The sequence below is a fragment of the Pelodiscus sinensis genome, chromosome 22, assembly GCF_049634645.1.
Source record: "Pelodiscus sinensis isolate JC-2024 chromosome 22, ASM4963464v1, whole genome shotgun sequence".
NCBI lineage: Eukaryota > Metazoa > Chordata > Testudines > Trionychidae > Pelodiscus > Pelodiscus sinensis.
Genome location: NC_134732.1, coordinates 1,109,657 through 1,126,704, shown reverse-complemented (window position 1 = coordinate 1,126,704; position 17,048 = coordinate 1,109,657). Strand labels below are relative to the sequence as shown.

Below are 17,048 nucleotides of genomic sequence, written 5' to 3'. Positions count from 1 at the left end.
GGTATCATCTGCAAACTTAATAAGCGCACTTTCTATACCAATATCTAAATCGTTGATGAAGATATTGAACAGAGCCGGTCCCAAAACAGACCCCTGCAGAACCCCACTTGTTATGCTGTTCCAGCAGGATTGTGAACCGTTAATAACTACTCTGAGTGTGGTTATCCAGCCAGTTATGCACCCACCTTATAGTAGCCCCATCTAAGTTGTCTTTCCCTAGTTTATTGATAAGAATCTCATGTGAGACCGTATCAAACTCCTTACTAAAGTCTAGGTATACCACATCCACCGCTCCTCCCTTATCCACAAGACTCGTTATCCTATTAAAGAAAGCTATCAGGTTGATTTGACATGATTTGTTCTTTACAAATCCATGTTGGCTGTTCCCTATCACCTTGCCACTTTCCAGATGATTTCCTTAATTACTTGCTCCATTATCTCCCCTGGCACAGAAGTTTAACTAACTGGTCTGTAGTTTCCTGGGTTGTTCTTATTTCCCTTTTTATAGATGGGCACTAGATTTGCCCTTTTCCAGTTCTCTGGAATCTCTCCTGTCTCCCATGATTTTCCAAAGATGATAGCTAGAGGCTCAGATACCTCCTCTATCAGCTCCTTGATCAAGATGAACTACTGTTTAACAGAAATAGTTAAATTTTGAGTAATTGACTAATTGAATAGTAGATGCCTTTGCTGGTCAGATAGTCAACTAGTCGTTCACATCCCTAGTTTGGATAGGGCATGCCAAGATGATAGGGCCTCCAGCAAGGGGCATCAGCTGCCTGGCACACCCCATCCAAGAAAGTGCAGTGCAAATATATTGTGTGTGAGGTGAGACTGAAAGGTTTAAAAAAGAATAGAAGTTCTGTGGGTTGCAGATTACCTAGATGTTTCTACACAAAGACTACACTGAATAACACCTCCGAGGCTGGAGAGCCCAAAGAGACTGCAGTTATCTTACCCTGTTTACAGATCCAAACATATAATCTGCTCCAGCTGGAGCACCACAAGACACAGGAAATGGTGAGCACATGTGTATTTGTGTAATCTTTGTTCCCTCAGGAGAGCCAAGCCATCCCCTTGATATCTGTGGCAAGTGTAACATCTGGGGGGAGCTCAAACAAGGAAGTGAAAAGACAGCAGTCAAACGTATCGGAGGAGGAGCGGGGAGAAAAGTTGGAGAAAGCAGGCGATGCCTCAGAACCAGGTAACGTTTGTATTCATGTGTACAGTGTGCCCGTGGCACTACACGAGCAGCACGCTTGTTTGTGGTAGGTAGACGGTAAATGTATTTACATCTCTGATCCAGATCCCGAGTCTTTGGCAAACCCTACACTTCCTTAAGAACCAATAGTTCATCTTGATTTAATATCTTGAAAGAAAAACCAAATCCAATTTTTTAAAAAATTTAAGGTTAGAGAAAATACTATTTTTCAGGAGCTCTCTCTGCCCGGGGTGGGTCTGGTGCGTTGTAGGCAGGGGCTGCTCCGGATGGGCTGGAGCAGTTCCTGCCTGCTGTAGGAGGCTGCTCCAGCCTGGCCATGGCTGGAGGTGGTGGGGAAGCACTCAAGCCCCGCTGGACTGGAGAGCCCCCCCCCTTACTCTGTTAACCCATTAAACCTCACTTTTAACTGGGATTTTACATCCCTAGTGTGTGCGTTGTGTTTGAGAGCAGGTGGGCAAAGGCTCTTGCTCACAGTGCACTTTGTTTTGTCGGGGTGCACTAAATTATTAAATCTGTGATCCCCCTTTATTCTGTGTCAGACGCGGAGAAGACTTCAGGTACAGAGAGTTCTGAGAACCTTCCTAGAAGAAGATGTTCTGTGACAGCCTCTTCTGGATCAGCAGAGAGTCCGGGTGAGTTGGGGCTGGTGAAAATTGCAGGAAATAGAAAATATCTAAGGATAATGGAAGGGGATGTTGTAAGGTAATTAACTCTGCTTAATTCCACTCTCTTATTGATCTGAAACAACACTCTGAGGCTTGTCTGCAGAGGAAATAAGAACTCTTCTCTCAGAGAGCACCCACTGTCACGTTCTGTTGGCTTGGTGTTTACCTGCTGCATTACAGGATCGAGTGATGGGAAAGAGAGGCTAAGTCCTGGCTTGACAAAGCCCTGGCTGGGATGGTTTAGTCAGGGCTGGTCCTGCTTTGGGCAGGGGGCTGGACCCGATGCCCCCTGAGGTCTCTTCCAGCCCTGGGAGTTTATGATTCTATGAGAATATTTCAAAGCATGTTGTGCTGTACCTGGGTTCATTTCCTTGTGTGTCTGTCATAGTTTGCTCCTCATTGTGCTCTGTACAGTATACGATCAAAATGAAGTTCTGTGGCAAATCAAAAGAATACTTTCCTGCATGTCAAAAGGCAGCATTTCTCTTGTGCAAAATCCTAGGCCAGTGAGAGCTATCCCTCTAGCCCTGCAGCCGGTATTATTGCCCTGACGTTGAAGGGATGCAAAGAAAAGGGAAACCTAGGCTTGGAAAATGATCTTTGGCTGGATATGAGTGAGGCAAGACTATCTTTATGAAGGCCAGAGCAAAGGGCTTTGCTGTAATCGAGATGAGGAGGGCCAGGCGAGCGTTTAGTGGTGTAGATGGATAGAAAAGGCTGATGTCATGCAGATTCTTTCTGTGTAACAAGACATCAGCATAGCCTGGACGTGAAGGTCCCGGGCGAGAGCGAGAGAGAGAGAACACGAACTCCCCCTCCTTTTAAACATAAAGGGTGTGTCTAGACTACAGGGTTTTTTCGACAAAAGGGGGCCTTTGTCAACAAAACTATACCTGCGTCTACACTACCACCGAGTTCTGTTGACATAATGTCGACAGAACTCGGCAGTTTTGTCGACGGTGGTAAACCTCATTCTACGAGGAATAACGCCTTTTGTCGACAGAGCTCTATGGACAGAAGGCTTTATTGCATCTACTCTGTCCTTTGCGTCTACACTCTGATGTCGACAAAGTGGCTTGCTTTGTCGACAGAACTGGATGTAGTCTAGATGCTCTTTGTCGGCAGAAGCTTTGTCGACAGTATCTGTCCACAAAGTCTCTGTCGACAAAAGCCTGTAGTCTAGACATACCCAAAGAGCGGTGTTTGTCATATTGGGCTGGAGCTATGGAGGCATGAGGAAATGTGCAAGACAAGTGGGGACCTTAATTTGGACAGGAGGAGGCAGTTCTGGAGTGGCCAGGTCGATCTGTGGGACATTAGCGTAAAAGATGGTTGTTGAATTTGTTTGCGGATGAAATTATCCGGAGACAAGCCGTAGAGGGAGAAGGGAAGAGGATCAGAGAGAGTCCTATGGAACCCCCACCGAAAGCTGGAAGAGCCTCTGAAGTGTCTGTTGAGGAGCCATTAGAGAGGTAGGAGGAGAATCGAGAGAAGATGAGTCCCAGAAGCCAAGGGAGGGCAGGATGTCAAGGGCAGGAGCATTGCTGATCGTGTCTGTGGCGTCTGAAAGGTCGTGGAGGATGAGGATGGAGTGCTGGTTCTTGCAGTTGGCTGAGGTCATTGGAGACTGAGTGGTTTCAATTGAGGGCAGGGACAGAAGCCTGTTTAGAAAGGATCTGGGTTGGAAATGGAGAAGAGGGACTCCAGCCAGTAACTGAAAATCTAGTGAGGAGGGATGCAGTACGTGGAGTTGCTCTCTGCTCGCAGTGTCGAGCCTACTCCCATTGCTTTACTTGTGCAGAAAGTGCCAGGAGATGTTTTAATACTGACAAGACCTTGGTTTTATGTTTTATTCCAGCTGTGTATTGACCACTCCGAGCACGTTGGGTCGTGTTGCTCGAGCCTGTTAGATGACCACTCTCACACAAAGGGTTTCTCACCACGCTGTATCTTACTTGGCTGGTGAGAGCTGACAATGTCTCACCAATCTGCGGGGAACATTTTAGAAGAAAAACCGTTTTTCATTCTGCTTCCCCAGTTCTCTGTATTTCTGGGTGCAGAGCATACTCTGTACTCCCACTTCTCAAATTCGAGCATGTGCAGAGAAAGTAGTAAAATGGATTGAAGCCTCTATCGCACCCCCCCATCTTCAGAGTGCATTAATCCAGATTTTCTGTATGACATGTTTGCCTGTCTTGTCCTTTAATCCTCTCCGGGGGACAGGAAACAAACTGTGTGTTGCGTAAATGTGCCAAATTCTTATGCACAGAAGTGCAGTTCTGTTGACTGGATGAGGCTGCATGGTTGTGAGTGCTGACTTTGCTCTGGTGAATAAGTGTTCAGGAAGGGACAGGCAGTGAGAGATTGTCAGATCCCTGGCACTTACACAGGGACTTCCGTACCAACAGAGAGCAAGTAGTCACACCGCAGGTTAGACGGCCGCTCAGTCGCCTGTGTCCGTCTGTTCCTTTGCTGTAAGATTTGGAGCTAGGGAACATTGGCTCGTGCCATTCTTTCTGATCCGCATGTGGGCAGCAAGGGTTAAGGGGGGAGTTCCCAGGCATAAACAGGGGCAGGGAGAAGACCTCGCTTTAGGAATTCTAGCAGAGTAGTGATTTCATCCATGGGCTGCCTTTTCTTTGTGCTCTGTGGTTTTAATAGAGCCAAGTGGCTGCATGCTAAGATGTGCCACTTTGCTGGATTCCTTTTTTAGGTCTTGTCTGGCAAAGGATGTAGGTACATGCTTAGCTTTACGCATGAGCTTAAATGCTTTGCTGGATCTCAGAGCCTTAATGCAAGAAGCTCAGCTGGTGGCATAATACGTGACCATGTTCTCTTGTTAGGGGCTGCTTCTAAGGCTCTTACAGAAGCTTTGCTGGAGTGCCTGTTTCTGGGGCAGCTAGTACAGGTTGAACCTCTCTAGTCTGGCACATTTTGGTCCAGCAACATCCCTGGTCTGGCATGATTTTAATTAGCTGGAGGTCCACTTACCATGGGTCTGGCCAAGTTTCCCGCAGTCCCATAAAGTTCACAGCCACCAGTCCTGGCTCTGAGATCTGTGCTGTTATTTAGCTCTGATTGACCCCTCCGTGTCCTCCAAGAACTCAGTAAGCAGGGGAAGTGTTGTAAAGCTGCTGGGCAATTCTGACTCTCGTGGCTTGGCAGATTCTCTGCTTTGGCACCGGTCAATGTGCACCCGTCTTTCATGGGGACTGGGAACTGAATAGCTTTGTGCCCCCATTGGAGCTTAATGGCTTCCAGAGCTGCCAGGGTTGCTTGTTGCTAGAGGCAGTGTGAAAGGGACGGAGAAGCTGTGCAGAGAGTAAGGGGAGTCAACCCAGGCGCCTGCCTTGGCTGGTCCTGATGTCTCCAGATGAGGGAGACCATGACCACCTTGGGGGCAGTCTGAGCTGTGACCTAGATCTTCACCTTTATGAATGAACCAATTCTGTTTCAAAAGGCAATGACGTTCTCTCCACATGCCAGTCTTTGGTGGCTGCTCTGCAGGTCGCTGTAGTTCTGTTGTGGAGCCGCAGTCTGCGTAGGATGGCTTGAACCAGTTGGCTGGCGAGAGGACGCTGCTCTAGAAAGGCACAGTTGGCAGAGAGTACAAAGTTAATGATGTTTTCCTTGTCTTGCTGTCTGCGAAGCTGTCCCACAGCAGCTCTTCTGGATTTCCAGAGGCTGCAGGATGAGCCAGCCACATTGCAACCCCAGGCTACATTTTCTTTGCTTTCTGTGCAATTCTTAACTTTAGGAACAACCACAGCAGCCAACGAGTGGCCTGTGGAAGTCGGTGGGCTGAGCCGTCCTTGAGAAGACGAACCAAGAGGTGCCATAGTGAGCGCTTTGCAACCCTCTTTTTCCTTGCTTGCAGGGGTCTCCAGTGGCACGAAGTCAGACTTGGACATGGCATACGAGAGAGCGAGGGTGCATTTCAAGGAAGATGAAGCTCCGACCAGCCCTGTTGTGAGCAAGGTAGATACTCTCTGCATGAGGTTGGAGATGCGCTTCCCTCTTTCCCCATCTTTCGGCTCTTCCTTTGCATTGTGCCTACTGATTGCATGGTCACGCAAAATGTTTTGCCACCAGGCACTTAACTATCTGCTGCTGGAGGTCTGGCCCTCTTGTGGGCAGCAGAGCAATAGGCCAGGGAGGTTCTGTGTCCTCTCGCCCTGGCTCCTCTGCCTCTGCTGTAGTTGCTGGGCCCCCAGCTGCAGAGTTTGGGGGACAAGTTGTACTTTATGCTGTCCCATGTCGCTTCTGGGGCAGCCGAGGGGGCGGAATGTACAGGACTCCAAAGAGCTTTATTGAGGAGCCCTGGAAGCGAAGTAGCCAATATCGCCTTCCAGGCTGCCCTGGAACCTCCCTGGGATGGCCTGGGCTCGGGCTCGGGCGGGGAGGTGCTGCGCAGCTGGCCAGGTGTTGGTGGGGACCCTTGGGACTTTGGCTGGCCCGGGGCTCCTTTGGGCAGGGGGCTGCTTGTGGCTTTGTGGGGGAAGGGCTTCAGGGCTCTGACTGAGCAAGGGGTTTGCTCGGGCCTGTGACCATGCGGGGCTGCTCTTACTGGAGTCTTGGGGTTCCTCCGGGCAAGGGGAAAATGGGGCATGGGGTCTTGGGGCTCTGGCTTTGGAGAAGGGGACACAGCAGGAAGGGGTGGAGCAGAGGGCTAGCTTCCCCCAGGGGAGCGCCGCCCCCTGTCCATGGGCCCTCTCCACATCAGAGTCCAGTCAGTCTTGTAAAACCAAATGTTTGCAGAGGAGTCATCTTGTGTAAGTGTGTTTACAACTTGTAATTACACAAAAGAGTTTAATGGCTCTCTTGGCTCATTAGTCCCCACAAGGAATCTTAATCCCATGCCTCACTACAAAGTCCTTGTGAGACTGCTTGAAGTAGTAATAGTGCCTATGCTGTAGCTGCTTTAGCTTGGATGTTGCCTGAATATCAAAAGACATCACGCTAATGGACAAATCTTTTGCCAGGTCAAGTTTGAGCTGTCAGAACTGGCTTATAGCCACAGATGTTCAAAAGCCATATCCAGCCTATTAGATTTCAACTGAGTTTTCAGTCCCAGGGACCAATGTCCCCTCTAATCTTTTCTATCCGTGTATGGATTTTTCCCATCCATGTGTGGAATAATTGTATATGCACTGAAGCATGTGTGAATGTGCACCACCAGTAGAAACAAAACAGAAAACCTAGCTGTGCGCACTCCGCTAATCAGCTGGGGCCACTGGAATCTCCCCTGTGTGGCCATGCACACAAACAGCTTCCAGGGAACACTGCTGTGGACTCATAAAAGGTGCTCACCTGCTTTTCTGTTTCCAAAACTTGTCTGCTTTGAACTTTTTGAAAAGCCCAGGTGAGAGTATGAGCTACAGGTTTGAAATCAAGGCAAGAGTTTACAGCTGACTAATTAATTACACATCTCTGCAAATAATGAATATGCAAGTATGTGACCAATCCGCCAAAAGCCCCGGCCCCAGAGGGGCCCCCCCCATTATCCCACAGTGCCAGCCACTGACCCCGGAGTTCCCCTGTGCCCAACCCCCCCCCCAGTGCCAGCCCCCGCAGTGCCAGCCTCTGTTTCTAGAGCCCCACTGCACCCAAGCCCTCCCCAGTGCCAGCCCCCAATCTCCAATATTAGCCCTGTCCCCAGAGCTCCCCAGTGCCTGCCCTGCTCCCTCACCTAGCCCAGCGCTGCCTCCCAGAGGCAGAGTAGCTGGGTGGCAGCTACTCTAAGGCTGCCATGCTGCACACTGCTTTTCTGTATATGGGAGGAGACCCCGCCCCGCCCGGTGCTGGTTGGCTGAGAGGTAGGGCAGGACAAGCCGCTCCCAATAGCTGCGGCCCCGTCCCCAGAGCCATGGTGGCCTGGTAGCCATAGGGACTGGCAGTTGGGACCCGCTGTGCTAGACCCTCTGAGACTCAACCTATGCAGGACCCTGCTTTCTGAGAACCATCCTGAAGAAGCAATTTTACCCTTGTGTCTTTGGCAAGATTTGAAATTTTCTCGGAGCAATATCTCCAGCCTCCACAGACATTTATCTCTCCGGATTCATTACTATTAGGCGAAGTGTAATTGCATGTCTTACCATTTTAATTAAATCTCAATTCCACTAGAGCAGCAGCTGCCTAATTTGTGAGACACTTGGAGGGAGAAAACTTCAAAAGATAGAAATCTTATTTCTCCCCTCTTCCAGGCTCCTGGGAGGCCAGATGAATAAGCCTGTTGTTGCAATAGTGCCACCAATTTGCGAGGGAAACACAAGGATGATGCGTTTAGTGAACAGTTGTGGGGCTTTTTGTTTCTACTTTCAAAAGTACTATTTAATTTCTAGGTCACCAGTTCTGGTAGGCTGGAGAGCACAGGTGATAACACAATTTCTTTTTCCCAAGTAAATGCTAATTGCAGCATGAAAAATAACATTTGGCATCTCTGCTTTTTAAAGTCAATATTGAAGAAGACTGTGACGGTGACAGAAACTCCCTCTGCGGTTTTTCATTACCTAGAGGGTGACCTAGCTACACAAGACTCCTGTGCCAGCAAACAAGTTAATGCCATCTTTGAAGCTGCAAAGAAAGACCTTTTAACATTGATGAAACTTGATGTAAGTTACTAAAGTAATAATGACCTTGCTGTGCTTCTCATCCCTTTCTGCACTATCAGTAAAAAGTAAATCTCCTCCCTGATGTCCTGCAAACTCTTTAGGAGGGAGATGGGCTGGCTGTGGGGGAGTTGTCTCTTCCTCAACCCTTTAACATTGAAAGCAAGCTTGAAATAGATCTAACTTTTTACATCTGTACTGCTTAATGTGTGACTGCCGGCCATGGGAATTTACTTTTGCCTTTGAAGTTGCAGTGGTGTTCCTTACTGGCAGGAATCGCAAGTGCTTTTCCTGTCAGTAAGTGACAAGCAGTATTACGATTTTTATTGTTGTTTACTGCTAACTGAGTAGTGAGACTCAGTTCGTGCCCCCCTGCCCAAGCTGATTCCTTCTCGGACTGAAACTAGACTACACTACCGAGCCTTTCTTGTTAGGGTTCAACACACAACACCGAATAGATTGAAGTGCACATTGACACTTTTTTTAAGGGGACTAACGCAAGGTGTGTCCAACATGCCTGAGTTAACTTTGTTCTGGTGATTAACATTTAGTATGCTGTTTGAAGGTTTCTATTTATAACTGAACAACTAAATAATGTACTCCTGTAACAGTTTATTTTTGGGGCGAGATAATGTTACATAAGCTTTTGTGTTCTGCTTCTGTGTCTCCAAGATCAAAAGAACTACTCCAGCAATGCCGTTTAGCTCAGCATTCATAGTTCTTCCTTGAATCCATTTTCAGTGCTGTGGTAGTTGACTACTTTTACTTGATTTACCAATGGATTCGTTCAGCGACATGAGTCACCCTCTTGGGTACTTACTGAAAGGCGGTACAGTCGCCGTGGTAGTGGTGGCTGGCAGGCTAACAGCCTGTCAAACTCTGGCTCTTGCAGATTGACAGAAACAGCAAGAACCCTCGCTGAGGAGGACTGGGGCTGTCTGGATCGTGGCATTCCAAGAGCTAGCAGCAGCCACAGCCCTGTTATCTGCACCACTTGTTTAAAAAGTCTCTTTTCCATTGGATCAAATGATTTCCAAGGGAGGGCCTGAATTGTGTGAGTGTGAGTGAGTCAGTCCAGGTCAGACACATGTGCTGGACTGTTATCGCCTATCATTACCCGATAGCACGTTGAGCTGTGGTCTGAAACTTTCCCTTTGGTATTGCAGTTCCTGGAAGGAGCAAAAGTTCTTGCCAGCCTGTTGAATTTGGCACTGGTGAAGCCATATCTGGAGCACTGTGTCCAGTTTGAGGCTCCCAACTACAGAAGAGGTGTGGGCTGAGGAACTTGATTTATTTAGTCTGCAGAAGAGAAGAGTGAAGGGGGATTTGAGAGCAGCCTTCACTTACCTGAAGGGGGTTCCAAAGAGGCTGGAGAAAAGCTATTCTCAGTGGTGGCAGATGGCAGAACGAGGAGCAATGGTCTCAAGTTGCACTGGGTAGGTCTAGGTTGGATATTAGGAAAAAGTCTTTCCCTAGGGGAGTGGGGAAGCACTGGGATGGGTTCCCTAGGGAGGGGGTGGAATCTGTATCCTTAGAGGTTTGAAAGATCCAGCTTGAGAGAGCCATGGCTGGGATGGTCTGTTTGGGTCGGTTCTGCTGTTAGACAGTGGCCAGGGTAGTGAGTGGTCTGTGAGCCCTATCACACCCGCGTCTTTAGCTGGTAGGACAGAGTCCCTTTGCAGCGGGCAGCCAGGAAGGCTGACGGGTGCCCCAAAGATACACCCGAGTCTTTGACTGCTAGGACAAAGTCCCTTCACAGCGAGCAGCCAGAGAGACTGACGGGTGCCCCAAAAAGTCTGCCCTGTGGATGTGGCACGACTCAATGCTCAGCTCGTACTGTGTTTACCCCTGACCGGGTATGGTTCTTTTGATAGTGTTTTGTTCTGTTGCAGCAGCAGGAGGAGTTAGGTTAAAGCTTAAACAGTTACTATTTTATTGTTACAAGGCAAGCGTAACTGTTAAATGGTACTGCTGTGTTACAGATAACACAGCCACTACAAAAAGACAAGACAGAAATTACAATGAAAAGTCACTTAAAGGTACCATGAAATCCTTTTGGTTCTCTGAGCTCTTATTGAATGTGCGCAAAAAATAGACACCTAGCAGGTATATTCTCACTCATGCGATCCTTACTCCAGCGAAGCCAGCATTTCTCTCAATCCCAATGGGAAGCAGTCGGTACGAGACGAAGGCATCCCTAAAGTCTCGGGGTCCAAGACCGCCTGACCAGCAGGTATATGGGTGGATCTCCAATTAGAGTGGGGCACAGGGCCCCACTTTATACCCCTGTGGTCACGTAGATGTTTCTCTCGTCATTAAAATGCCAATTAAGTTGGAACGTCTTTGTGACGCCCATTCCCACAGGGGGTCCAAAGCTTAATTTGCACCTGTGAGGTGGAGGTAACTAAATCATTAGGGCCAGACGTCCTTTTTCTGATGGGGCGGCAGATTCCTCTTCTGGGACGGAGTGTAGGCGTATCAATATTGGTACCAGCCAAAGGCAGCCTGAGGCCCCTATCACCTGTTGGCCCAATTGCTTTTGTTATCTGGTTCCTGTCTAGCATCCAGGGCCATTGTTATTCCAGCACCTCTGGAGGCCCTGGAGCCTTTGAAGACAGAGTTTCGCTCTCAAGGATTCTCTCTCCCAAGGATGTCGGGGGGAGGGGAGGGAAGGGTTTCTGTCTGGCTACATGTGCTTTGAGCAGGGAATTGGACTGGATGACCTTCTGAGGTTTCTTTGAACCCTAAGTTGAACCTCCTCTCGAGGCAGTAGCTAGAATTCTTCTGTTGACTGAGCACGTTGTACATCAGGCTGTAGGTTGGCTCACACCTGTGTCACTCAGGAGGGGGGATTTTTCATATTCCTGAGTGATGAGCCGGGTTACCTTATCTTAATTGAGGCCAGGCCTATGCTGAAAAGTTACCTCGATATGAAGCCCATTTAATTAACTCTTGTCTAAACTGATTTAATTAAATGTACGCAATGTTTGTGTGTTGACAAAATCATGTGGTGTATTGCCTTTAGAGCTTTGGGTTTATATTCTTCTGTAACCCTAAAATACTCTGAGGTTCAGCATAAGGGCTTTGGTATCTACCCAAATGGGTTTAGCTAAGGAGCAGTTTTGATTTCTAATAGCAAGGGGAAATGTTCTTGCCTTAGCTATCTAGCTCAGTGAGAGAGGCAGCAGGATCTTCTGACCAGAGCAGGGACTAGGAATTGGGAGAGCTGAGTCCTGGTCCTAGAGCTGACCTTGGGGAAGTCACCTGCCTTTCTGGGCCAAATGGAGTTAATATTTCTCTGCCCATGGGAGTGTCGTGGAATGCAGTCACTCACGCAGTGTGGGGGAAGCAATTTGAAATGCCCTCCGGGAAGGTGCTCTGAAAGGAAATGTCTGACCAGCACAAAAAGAAATGGCTGTTGCAGTTGATTTTTAAACCAACAAGCTCCAGGCATTCAGGACTCTAATGTACATTGCAGCACCGCAGTGTCTGAAAGCAAGGGAGGAAGAAAGCAAACTTGAATAGTTCAGGCCTTGTAGCCTTGTGCGCTGCTATTTATGGCGTGCTTAATTTAGCCCTTCAGAGCAGCACTGACTTCTCTTTTGGGACTCAACGTGCCCTATCATTTTGCTTTCAAGGCAAAACAAAAGTCAGTTTGAATGTTTCAAACAGTGATAATAGTCTGGAAGTTGAATGCGCTCATTGTTCTCATGATGTCAGGATAGCGGCTATCCAGTCTAATTATACCTGTTAATTGGTGTGTTTAAAACAATAACCTCTCTAAGCTATAATTTAAGGAGTGAACCTGCCAGGTGACTTCAACCCTGCTCAAAACATAGGGGCTGACTCATAGGAAAGGAATGGCTGGCGTGGTGAAGCAGATGCCAGGCGACTTTATTTCCCTTTTATCTGAATCTTGCTCTCAGCTGGGGACTCTGCAGGAGCTGGCACTTCGCTCCGAATGGAGAGCGGCTACTGAAGACAGGAGCTGGTGACGCTGGTTCTGACAGAGGGTGTGTCGGGTCCTACTGCACGCCTGGCCAGGTTAATATTCCCAACTTAGTATCCTCTAATACTTGCTGTAGAATAGAACCATAGAATCCTAGAACACTTGAACTGGTAGGGACCTTGAGAGTCCAGTCCCCTGCCCTCACGGCAGGACCAAGCCCCATCTAGACCATCCCTGACAGGTGTCTGTCCAACCTGCTCTTGAATATCTCAGTGATGGAGATTCTACAACTGGGGTGTTTATCCCAGTGTTTAACCATCCTGACAGGCAGGAAGTTTTCCTAATGTCCAACCTAAACTTCCCTTGCTGCAATTTAAGCCCATTGCTGCTTGTCCTATCCTGAGAAGTCAAGGAGAACAATTTTTCACTCTCCTCCTTGTAATGTCCTTTTAGATACTTGAAAATGCTATCATGTCCCCCCCTCAGTCTTCTCTTTTCCAGGCTAAACAAGCCCAATTCTTTCAGTCTTTCTCCATAACTCATGTTTTCTAGGCCTTCACACATTTTTGTTGCTCTTCTCTGGACCTTCTCCAATTTCTCCACATTTTTCTTGAAACCTGGTGCCCAGAACTGGACACAATCCTCCAACTGAGGCCTAATCAGAGCAGAGCGGAAGAATGACTTCTCGTATCTTGGTATGATTTAGTACTTTGACTTGGAGACCCTCTGGAAAATGCGTTGAGGGGGTCAGCCCCCTCTGTGGATGTCACAGAAGCACTTCAGTTCGTAGTAATTGAATTGGTACATGCTGGTACTCTTAACAGAGCGGCCAAAGTCAGAACAGGCTGTGGACAGTGAACTGTTTCCTCACCCCCATTATGGCTACCCTGCAGGGTCAGCAGAGCCATGCACATATCCCAGTGTGTGTAAACTCCTCCTGCACCTGCTCTGTCAATAGGCAGAGCTGTCAGTCTCCTGCATGAAACTCACATACGATTTATTACCCACCATCCTCCACTGGCGCCCAGTTCGCTTCCATTCCCAGCTCAAGCCCTGGGTCACTGACTTCAAGCCATCGGTAGCCAGGCCCCAGCTTCGTTAGTGACCATAACTCCTAGATAACAGCTTCTGTCGGGGACAGTGCGATTGCAAAACCTTGGACAGAAGACGGGATAGCTGGACTTCACGTTCTCGTGGAGGAGGATCACTTGTAAGAATGGGCTTCTGAAGTCAGGCGGCTGCCATTCGAATGCTGAAGAATGCGCTGTGACGAGAAGAAAGGGAAGAGATGTAAGGAAAAACCTCCCAGTAGGAATGTGCAGCCCAGTGAGAAGAGCAGAATACTCCACTGTGCCCACCTTGTGTTCTGGATGGAATTGACACCGAAGTCCTCTTCTGTTAGGGGGATGAAGACTTTTGGCAATGCTAAAACAGGCAGAAAATTACAGGCTGACTGGGAAATCCCTGAGCTTTATGCTGACGGGTTAGGTGACACTTATACATATAACAAAAAGGCTAATCATGGTTGCATAGGTTGATCAGCGCTTTGCAGTGACTTAGTTTCAATTACAGGTAAGTAAATATGGGTCCTTGAAAAGTGTAGCACCAAGTGCTTTGCTTTGGTCCTGAATTATCTTGATAATGGAGTCGTGCAGGCTCTTTCAACTCCTGCGCAGCAGAAACTGCATGTGGCCCACTGGGGTTCTATGTGTGGACCCCCCAAGACCTTTTGCCGGGCTCAGGGTGGCCAGAGTCTGCCGGTTTCTGTCCCCCCAGTTGGTTTCTTACAGGACTGCTAACATGACATGCATGCAGAGCAAGAGCGCCGGCAGGGAGGTGCATGGCAATCACATGCAACTTTGATGATAAGATGCGTGCGTTTAATCTGCATCCAGGCCCAGCGCTGCTACAGTTCAGTGGGCGCCCTGCAAATTCTAGGGACACAAGCGCAGTTAGCAAAACCGCCCCATCCCGGGAGACAATTCTGCAGCCCACTGAGCTGGAGGAGGCCACTCGTGCTGGCCACTCACTAGCCTAGGCTGCCCCTCACTGCCATAGTTGAAGACTTTTTTAAAAGAGTTAATGGTCATTTTTGTCATTATTCTTCATATGCGACAGTTTATTTCGACATGGTTTGAAGGCAAAAGTCCTTAGAGTATTGCACGAAGACCTGCCCATTCTGAAAACAATTATGGTCTCCCATAGCCTCCTTTGGGATTGAGCTTACACGGTGGCCTCATTGTAGGATTCCTTCTTTCCAGACAGGCACCAAACCAAGCAGGGAGTGAAGCCAAGCTACCCTGAGGGCAGATGGCGGCTTATGGCTTCTATAAGGTCATTCTGGAATTGGCGTTGGCAGGGAGGCCCGAGGGAGACAGGCTATAGCCACGGGAGAGGGTTGGAGCAGGTTGTGCCTATTCCAGTAAGATGGTGGATTTTGTTTCTTTTTTGGGGCCGATGGAGTGAGGTGAAACAACAAACTCTCATTGAATGAGAGATGTGGCAGCAGCTGTCTCACTCCGATCTCATTCAGTGTAGATCTGTGTCTAATTCACTTTGGGGGTTATTCCTAGCAAGTCCCCTTGGACTGGGACAGGCTAGTGATCTTGTCAGGGAACTCCTTTCTTATTTCTTATGATTCATCAAGACGTTTTGTGCGAGGTCATGGAGAAACATGTCAGCAGCGGAGAGGCATTCGGCGAATAGAGGCAGGCTGCCTTTCCGTTCAGTTAGAACAGCATATGTAGGTGACGTTTCAAGGTACGTTGAGAGAATTGAGAAATAGGAAGTGACCCGGACTCCAGAGCATCTAAAGAAGTAATTCTAATTATCACCTTTTCCATTGCTTATTTCATTGGCACATCTTGGTGCTTTGTAATGGGGGGAGGGGTATCCCAAGTCCCAATTTTTTCCACTGGAAATCTGAGGCATTTGGAAGTGAAGTGACTTGAAGTCACTCAGTCAGCCTTGGAGAGAGCTGGAAATACAATGCAGGTCCCCTGGGTGCCAGTCCAGTGCTCTGTACAAGACAGAAACAGACATTGGGGTAGATCTCTTGCTAGTATTCCCCAGCTTCCTTTCAAATTATTCACCTACCCTGTCTGTGCTGTGTGTTGAGACTCTGGGGAGGAAAATGTAAAAGGGGCCTGTAATCCATTGTAAACTTGCTACAGTTTTTTAGCTTGCCATTTACTAGCTAAAGTACTAAATGCTGCCTACCATTAATAGTAAGGTTGTGTTAAATGCTCCCTCGTAGAGGTGGGCGTGGTGCGGGAGAAAATGCACTTCAGTGGCAGAGCCTAGCATGTTCATATTTAGTGATGTGTTGCAGAACAAACTTCCGCAATACAAGAATCCTTGAGGGCGGAAATGTAAACCACGTTTTCATTGATGAGATCAACCAATCCATGTTCATTTCATTAGGAATTGGAAGGTTCCTAGTCTATTTAACTCCCATTTTTGCCTTCATGCCTAACAAAGTGCTTAAATATTTTAAATGTATGTATGTGAAAACCAAGAGCTACATTATTCCTATGAACATGTACATTGGGCAGAGAAGTGTCAGGGTGTGACTGTGAACTAAGGGGTTTATAACCTTCCCTTTTGGGAAGTTGCTTACTCCCTTACGGTATCACCTCTGTTGGCAGCTGCAGAGATGTTTACAGTGTGTGTGGCTGTCCTTTCCCCCACAGGACCCCTCGTTGCTGAAGGGCAAAGTAACTCTGCATCAGGTTACGGCTGGGACTGTGGTATCGAGACAGGGAGACCAGGTGAGTGCCCGCCGTGAAGGGAAAAGTGAGTCTGTAGCTTATAAACTGTTTGCTATTGTTACAACTCGTCAGTCATTCCTGTCAAGCCCTTAGTGTATGACAGAAGATGGAGTAGAGTTGAGACGAGTGGCCCTGGACTGGCTTTGGGGAGTTTTGGGATCAGTTCCTCTGCCACAGGCTTCCTGGGGCAGTTACTTTCACCTCTTCATGTCTCTGCAAGTGGTGGGTGAGCAGCCTCACCAGGGTATTCACTAAAACATTTCTGAAGCACCCAGATGCTGTGGTGACAAGGGCCATACGATGGTCTGGATGAAAGCAGGAAGGGGTGAAGAGTGCACGTTAGGCAGGATATGGCCTAGAAAACACAATCTACACGGAAATATTTAAAAATTGGTTTAATCTGAAGTGAAGACTTAGGGGGGACATTATAACAGTCTCGCGTGTGTACGTGGTTATTTTGAAAGGAGGGCGATACGTTATTCTCATCCACTGAGGACCCGATAAGAAGTAGAGGGCTGAAAATGGAGACCTGGGAAGATTTTCTAGTGTCTGGCCAAACTGTAACACCGGAACAAATGAGCGAGGGAGGCTCTGGAATCTCTGTTGTTGGAGGCTTTTAAGAGATTAGACGAGCACCTCTCAGGGCTGGTCTAGAAAAGCCCCAGTGCAGAGGCTGGAGTAGAGGAGCTTTTGAGGTCCGTTCCACTCCTACGGTTCTGTGGTTCTGTTGCCTCTTGAATGGGGAGCCGAACAAGATTGGGAGAAGCTGGCAGGCACTTATCCATCTGGGTGCAGAGGCTCAGAATTGCAGTCCACACACAGACCCTTCCATTC

At 48.2% G+C, this 17,048-nt stretch overlaps 1 protein-coding gene across 5 annotated transcripts in view; it reads left to right on the top strand.

The window, feature by feature from the left end:
- The window catches only part of PNPLA7 (patatin like domain 7, lysophospholipase), a 120,385-nt gene that overhangs the window by 34,361 nt on the left and 68,976 nt on the right, over window positions 1-17,048 (top strand). For all 5 annotated transcript variants that reach the window (XM_075906005.1, XM_075906007.1, XM_075906006.1 and 2 more), the window contains 5 exons: window positions 1,060-1,204; window positions 1,762-1,854; window positions 5,765-5,865; window positions 8,340-8,498; window positions 16,137-16,214. In XM_075906005.1, the coding sequence (XP_075762120.1) occupies window positions 1,060-1,204; window positions 1,762-1,854; window positions 5,765-5,865; window positions 8,340-8,498; window positions 16,137-16,214 (576 nt within the window). The remainder of the gene's footprint in view (window positions 1-1,059; window positions 1,205-1,761; window positions 1,855-5,764; window positions 5,866-8,339; window positions 8,499-16,136; window positions 16,215-17,048) is intronic.